This window comes from Penaeus monodon, chromosome 41, assembly GCF_015228065.2.
Source record: "Penaeus monodon isolate SGIC_2016 chromosome 41, NSTDA_Pmon_1, whole genome shotgun sequence".
NCBI classification, from domain to species: domain Eukaryota; kingdom Metazoa; phylum Arthropoda; class Malacostraca; order Decapoda; family Penaeidae; genus Penaeus; species Penaeus monodon.
This window is the reverse complement of record NC_051426.1, coordinates 15,859,374-15,866,873: the sequence shown is the minus strand read 5'-3', so window position 1 is coordinate 15,866,873 and position 7,500 is coordinate 15,859,374. Positions and strand designations below refer to the sequence as shown.

The window sequence follows — 7,500 nt, the reverse complement described above, 5'->3', positions numbered from 1 at the left end:
TAAGTTGACACCACAAACTACTCCCTGACATCAATGGTCGAGATCACAAAATTACACATGGATTTAAAGTAAGTTGGTGGGGTAAAAATATATAGATATACCTACCTACTAAAATAACCTTTGCAGTAACTCAAAAAAAGTGAAAACTACAAATTAATCTTTTTGCTGTAGACTTTTAAAATATTAAACTTTTTGTATGTTTTTTTTTTCTTTTTCTTTGTTATCACAGATACATTATGGAGTGTTAAGAACCCCGTATAATTTACAATAAAATCTAGTTAATATATTGTTGAGCATACTCTCTTATAGCACACCATCATTGCTGCTGGCTTACTTAAACCTATGTGTTGATGACCCTCCCACACACCACAGCTGACACGGTCGCTGCTTCCTAACCAATGGTTGTGTATATAAGAACTAATGTCAATGCTTTGTCATGACAGTGAAAAAGTAAACACTGAATGCCTTATTCTACCTCTGCTAAAATCCACAAACATCCAAGAGTCAAAACTACTTATATTACACATCTTAATACATATATACAAGGTACACAATGTGTCCACAATTTCTGCAGCATTTTAACACAATGCTGAAGATTTGTAAAAAGATATCCAAGTCTCAAGTTACAACAAGACTTATGCTGCTGTGTAGCTGCAAAGACCTGGAAGTTAAACCATACTTGGAACAAGTAAATTAAAGTAAATTAACGAAACTTAGCAGTTGGGCACATTCAACTAAGGTTCTGACCTGCCAAACTAGCATGCAAAACCTAATCCTCAATCACTACCAACCTCTGTAAGTCTTTTAGAGCTTGACTTTGATGCCACAACTTCTCATCAGAATGCTCAACATATCCATAAGAAGTATGGATGTTGCCAACACCTGCTACTCAGATGAAAAGCAGCAAGTTAGTTTCAATTTAACTTGAAATGTAACATCCTTTGAAAAGGAACCAAGTGCAATTATGTGATTAATATTTATTTTTTAATAAATTCACTAAAGCAACACAGTTAAGCCCAAAAATATATAAACTTACATGTTTACAAAAAAAAGGAAATGAAAAAAAGAAGATGAATGTTAAAATCTTGAATATTACCAATTTGCAATATGAAGAAAAATTAAGACCAACAAGAAGTATGCCACACTAGACATAGACACAATGGCTGTAAGGGTATATTCACAGCCACATGCAGCTCTTGACAAAGAAAACAACAAACTGTGATGCTCTAACCTCAGAGAGATGAGCCAGATGTGCGCACATCTTGTAACAATCTTTTCCCAGTGCCATTCGGTAACCCAACTACTCACTGTTGCTGCAATGAGCTTGATAGAATAATTATTTTCTCTTATTCTAATTATGGGAGCTAAAATATAGAAGTTCCTTTGTTGAGATCACATTTGTCTGAGAGTTGATTCTCTCTGACAACCTACTAGTTGGGACTAGTAGCTCAGGATAAAAAGAGAGAAAAAGTACAAAAGTTAACACCAATATTTCCTGAATCACATACCCGGCAGTTGCAGGAAACTGGTAAAATCAAAGCTAAAAAGCCAGACTCTGGCAGTCCAGAGAACCTTATGATTCACATATACAGGTACACCTTAAACTGGACCTCCGTATACACAATATAAGATTCAGCATATAGCAGTATACCTAAAGATGGATTCCAACAGGCAATGTACCTCCAGACGGACTTTAATATGCAAAGGCATACCTTAAGCTGTGCTTAAGCAAACAAGATATATCTTAAGCCAAAGTCAAGTATACATAGGAAATATTTAAGCTTGACTCCAGTATACCAAAACTGGACTCAAAATGTACATATGTATACTTGCTCCTATGCTCCTATGTATACAAATCAGCCATATCTGTGCTAGTGCTTCAGCACTGTGTCTGTGTTGAAGAGGTAAACATCAACCAGGATACCCAAATTTCACATCTTTAAAACATGTGTTTTAAAGTTTCCATGACTATGGGTGCCCCCTCAGCAGCTGACAAAATTATGTCAAATATTTTGCCCAGGTGGCAGGCTGATGTCAGTCTTTATTCACATCCAGCACCAAAGAATTGAACACTTCCTGATCACCCAGATCCGGCAAGGTTGGCCGGAAGTCCTCCTCCAGCCCACTACCAGGATTTTCCAGTGAGCGGTTTAGAGCATTGAGCGTGAGCATGGAGGCCGTACTGATTAATGGTCCCTGTCCACCACCACCACCAGCACTATCAACTTGCTGTCCTTGTGTGTTATCCATACAACAACTACTACTGAGAGTCACTTCACTTACTCCTATTTGCTCTTCCATAGATCTCATATCCCCAGTTTCTGAAGAATAGCTTACAGAAAAAGGGTCCATGTTAGGAGGAACTTGAAGAGGGTCTGAAAGTGTTGACAGGTCTGTTGTATGGCTATTAGTCAGAGTCAAAGAATCCATGGAATCCAGCCCAACAGTCCCTCCTGCATCACCTGACAAATTGACATCCAGCATTGGGTCAATCTCTAAATTATAACTATCAGTAAAGTCATTGCATTCACTGGGTACAGGAGTAGGTGCATAAGAGGAAGGTTGAGACACACAACTCTCAGTGAACACAAACTGCTGATTAACAACAGGTGTGTTGGGATGCGATTTGGCAAAAGATTCTTGAGTACAGGATGGCATATTGAGCATCTGTAAAGGTGGAACTGATTGGGGTCTATTTAGATTACCTGGCAGAGTATTGCTTGGTCCAGGTTGGGAGTTTGTCATTACATTGGATACCTCTTGGGATAATGGATCAATAGAGAAGGCAGGAGGCTGAGGCTGATAATGGATAGTTGGCCCTGCTGACATGTGCCGACGGCGCAAGTCACTGTACCCACTTACAGTTTGTTTATTCTTGAGCATATGATGTAACATGGAGGCTGAAGGAAGTTGTATGCTTGAGTCTTGAGAGGGGTGAACTGAACCATCTTGCACCAGAGGTGAGAGGGGAGCAGAGGAGGGAGATGGTGGAACACTTCCTGATGAATGTCTTGAACGGAACTTCCCTCCACGCCGACTAGACATGTCGTCTGGGGTGTATGGTGCATGTCTAAAAGTAGGGGCACCAGAGGAGTGCCGGGAGCGGCAGTTAGGGGTGTACGGACTGCGATGATTCTGATTTGAATTGTGGCGTGACCTTGGAAACAAGGGTGTTGTTATTGGTGACATGAATGGTGTGCTGCATTCAGACGCAACTGGATGGTTTGGTTGGTCTGGTGTAAATGGTGTACTACGAGGTGTTACATATGTTGAATTGGTTTGACCAGAGTTGTGTCTCGATCTAGGTAATGGGGTATTCCGTGGAGACATAAAAGGGCTAGCATTTGCACTAGAGCACTGAGACATACCTTGTGTTTGGTCCAGATTACTACCTATTGGTGTAAAATTAAACTGAGTTCTGCGTGTATTGGGACTTGGTGGCACTGACCCCACAGTCTGTCCTCCCATAAGAGGATTCAAGTTGTCTCCTCCATCCAGTGATGGTTGGAAACTGACTCTTCTTCTCATTCCTCCTGTTCCCTGCACATCCTGATCAATGTCTGTATCAGTCATTAGTGGATGAGCACTGACCCCCACTCCCCCCTGAGCTTGACCCCCTGGTAGGTTTCTCTGAAGCAATTTCCGCAATTCTGACAGCTGACTTGACTTCTGAGCATCATCCATATCAGCATTTTTGTGGAAGTACTGAATTAATTCTTCTTCCGCCTCATGACTGTTAGTACAGTTATTATTGGTCAGATTTTGTCTTTGCTGAACTTGTTGTTGTTGTTGTTGTTGTTGTTGTTGTTGGTGCTGTTGTTGTTGTTGTTGTTGTTGTTGTTGGTGTTGTTGTTGTTGTTGTTGTTGTTGGTGGTGCTGGTGCTGTTGTTGCTGTTCACGCTGAGTCACTTGCTGAATTCCAGACTCAACCATCAACTGGCCGCCATAATTTACCGGCAAAAGGACTTCAGTTTTGGGGTGTGTGATGTCCTCTGTGCCTCCTAAGATGTCTGACCACTGAGATCCCACAGGTAATGTCCCTTGCATGCTGTCAGTAACCTTGGGCTGGATGGCTTTGAACCTGGACTTGGGTGATGTGGTCTTGGGAGTGCTGGACTGCATAATAAGGAACGGTTTCTTGGCAGGGTTAGATTTTGGGTTTGGTACTTTGTTACAGGGAACCTTGACTTCACAATTGTTATTTGTATTGCAATTTCTTCTGAGCGGTTGCTGCGTATGGCCCACATTCGTGATGATGTTACTGTGAAAGTTTCCATTCTTACCATCTATAACCACCTTGGCATCTAGGAGCTTGTCATCTGTAAGTGAGTCCAGAAACTCTAGACTCTCTTCCTGCTTGATATTAGTTATGCTGACAATATTGTTACCATCACTGCCTGCAATATCTCCGGTAGCACCATTAGGAAGCTCAGACAGGAGGCTATCACAGTTGCCATTAGTGGTGTTCGTAGTGGCAGTAATGGTGGTAGTGACAGCGGCTGCTGGGGGGTGATGGGAATTGGACTTTGATGACACAGCAGAGGTGCCATTGGTTACAGTCTCACCAGAAGGATTGCGCGATGCCCCACTCCTCCTCCGAGATTTTGGCCGCTCATTTGCCTTGTTGATGGCTGGCTGCTGCTCCTGGAAGGAATGGGTCAAGGGAATTACTGGTAGGCATATCAAGCAGAGCTACTCTTTGGCTGATTATACTTATGATAAGTCATGGGAATAGTAAGTAAGTCACAATAAACTATAATTACACAGCATGAACAACTGCACTTATCAGAGTAACATTTTCAATGTTAATGGTAGTTACTTTAGAAGCTAATATAGTTACCACTCCTTAAAAAAACTCTTTAAAAATTTATAAATAAATTTATAAATTAAACAAATAAACAATTTTATCTAAAAATAAATAAATAAATATTTTCCCCAACCTGCAGTTTCCTCTTCTGCTCTCTGATGTGCTCCCGTTCCTGCAACTTTCGTTGAAGTTGCAGCTGAGTCTCTCTGTGCTTTCCACCTCCTGTCCCTCCACTCACCAACATGCCTGGAACGTTCAACTCATTTTAAGAAAACTTTCTTCTCCTGTATGAAGGGACCATTAAAAATATCATTATGTATAAAATTTAACTAATTAGTAATTTTATCATCTTTTCTTTAAAATAGATCAACAAAATTCTTGAGACATTCTCAAAAATGTTTGCAGACTACAGAACATTTCTGCCTCAGTGCAAGAGGCAATCTGATACTATCTGGAAAGGCAATCTTCACTGTCTACTAAAGACATCCCCCTAGAGTGTCTTAAAAAATGGTATCCATGAAAATCATGATGTAAATGGAACAATTTTATTTCAGTTATTAAATCTACTTTCAACCCATTCAGGATGGGATGACAATCATATCACATCATAGCAGAGTATCCCTCACACTGGGATGATTTTATGTCATGTCATGTGTGGTCAAGCTTGCTCCAAGTTGTGTGCACCAAATAGTAGTGCACTTATTTGGCCTTGGCTGCATTCACTGAGGAGAAACAGCCCCTCCAAAGTAGGGATGAAGCATCTTTCTAGCCCCTCTATCTAAAAAAAATCATTTATGCTGCAGCTAGGAGCATAGAGAGTGGGGATATTTTGTTTCCTGTACTTTTAATTTTTCCCTTGAGCTGCTGATTTAGCATGGCTAGGTATAGCGCTGGGTCTCCCATAATAAATGGGTGAAAGATTTTTCTTACATTAAAGATTTATCTTACAAGTCCATCACCTGCATGCATATGAAAGGTTTACACAAGATTTATCATTGTTCATGCAAAAACACAATGAGACCTCTCACAAGCACAGATACTGCAAGAAATTGCTAAACAGCAACATAATAGCAATAAAATTATGGAAATCTTACTGTTACATATATCCACAAGTTACCTTGATTTTGGTCTGCAACTGACAGCAGGGTGAATGCTGCCATCGACCTGTTGTCCACATAGTTTTTGTTAACCAGATGAAGAGCCAAGTCACGAATGCTTTCAAATTTAACAGACCATAGTTTTTCCGCCCATTCCAACACTAGACAATTTGCTGCTCTGTCCACCTCACCCTCATCAACCACACAATCCATGCCAAGCTGTAAAGATTGTTCACAATGTCAGTTAATAAGAAGAAATAACAATTTCTATAAAATTTTATACCAAACAGCCTTTCAAAGCTTATACTGATTACATTGTTTAAACACATTTTCCTTTTACACAGCTTGATGATCTTTCAATTTGTCTATGAAAAATTCAACTTCGTTGGTAATGCATCAGGAAATTCTTGGAAATGCAATATTACAAAAGCATACATAAAAAATTGATAATACATTTTGTTTCAAAAAAGCAGCAGGATTGAACTGAGAACTTTTGGAAAGGAGGGATAGAGTAAGACACCATTTTTACAGTCTGTATATATAATTTTATGTAACTATATATTCTAACTATATGCAAGGGAATACCTACAATTTGTTTGTTCATATACTAAAATATTGATTCATGCAATTTTCTTAAAATCTTAATATGAACCCTCATAGTCAAACAAGACACAGAACAAGCAAATGATTTTAATCATCCATAATTCAATAATTTACTCTAATCTTTTATCTAAAACATACAACAGCACACTTTTTTTTTCTGGCAACTTAAGCTCAATCTAACAATACTGAAATTCAAAGTTCACAGTTTTTCACTTCTATTTTTGTCTTCTAGCCAGACTTGTTTCAGGAGCTTCTGGCACTAACTTCAAGGGACAAATAAAGAAAACAAACTATGCTGTATGTGACACCAGCAAGACAGCATTGTTGAAAAAAATTCTCTATCGTAAGCTGTGCTACAAATATACAGACACAATGAAAGAAGAGGCATTAGACATACCACATTCTTCTTTGTCATGTTGTCATTAAGATCTGGCAAAGAGGGTGGGTCAAGGGCCCATTTCTTGCGTAGGCCAGAGTAACAGTACTTGGAGGCCCCTCGTTGGCCAAGCCTCCGTGGTCTCACTCCAGGAAATACTTGTTTCATCACCTTGCCAAAATCTGCTGTGCTTAGAGCCTTGATGTTATTGAGGTTGCAGTAATGCCTGAGGAGAAAATGTTCACATTTAAGTAATATATTTGACAATTATCTAGTACTTCTAGCTATGCGAACAAAAGATATATGATATAATATAATATAATATTAAAATTAAATTCAAAAGTCATTGGCCTCTCTAAATTGTTACCCTTATATCTGAAAATTACTGGCATCCTTGAATTATACTACGTACATCCATATTCTGAATTTGCGAAAACCAGCCATAAAGTGAGTATATATCTAACTTAAAATTCATTAATGTTTTATTCAACTTCCACCAAACTTACAAACTTTCAAAATTCTTTCATTAGTAGTTCTATGCCAGCCAACTGTAACTTAACCCATTTCTGACGGGTAGTATTCATAGAGGCCCAGGCCTCGCTGCCGGGGGCTTCTAT

The 7,500-nt window shown here is 39.3% G+C and overlaps 1 protein-coding gene across 1 annotated transcript in view; it reads right to left on the bottom strand.

Moving 5' to 3' along the window:
- LOC119598208 (probable serine/threonine-protein kinase yakA) overlaps positions 1 to 7,500 on the bottom strand; it is a 95,518-nt gene that overhangs the window by 1,514 nt on the left and 86,504 nt on the right. Inside the window, exons 4-7 of the mRNA XM_037947836.1 lie at positions 6,905 to 7,109; positions 5,925 to 6,123; positions 4,941 to 5,053; positions 1 to 4,644 (exon numbers count right to left, since the gene is read on the bottom strand). The exon at positions 1 to 4,644 is cut by the window's left edge and continues 1,514 nt beyond it. Coding sequence (XP_037803764.1) covers positions 2,035 to 4,644; positions 4,941 to 5,053; positions 5,925 to 6,123; positions 6,905 to 7,109 — 3,127 coding nt within the window. The 3' untranslated portion in view covers positions 1 to 2,034. The remainder of the gene's footprint in view (positions 4,645 to 4,940; positions 5,054 to 5,924; positions 6,124 to 6,904; positions 7,110 to 7,500) is intronic.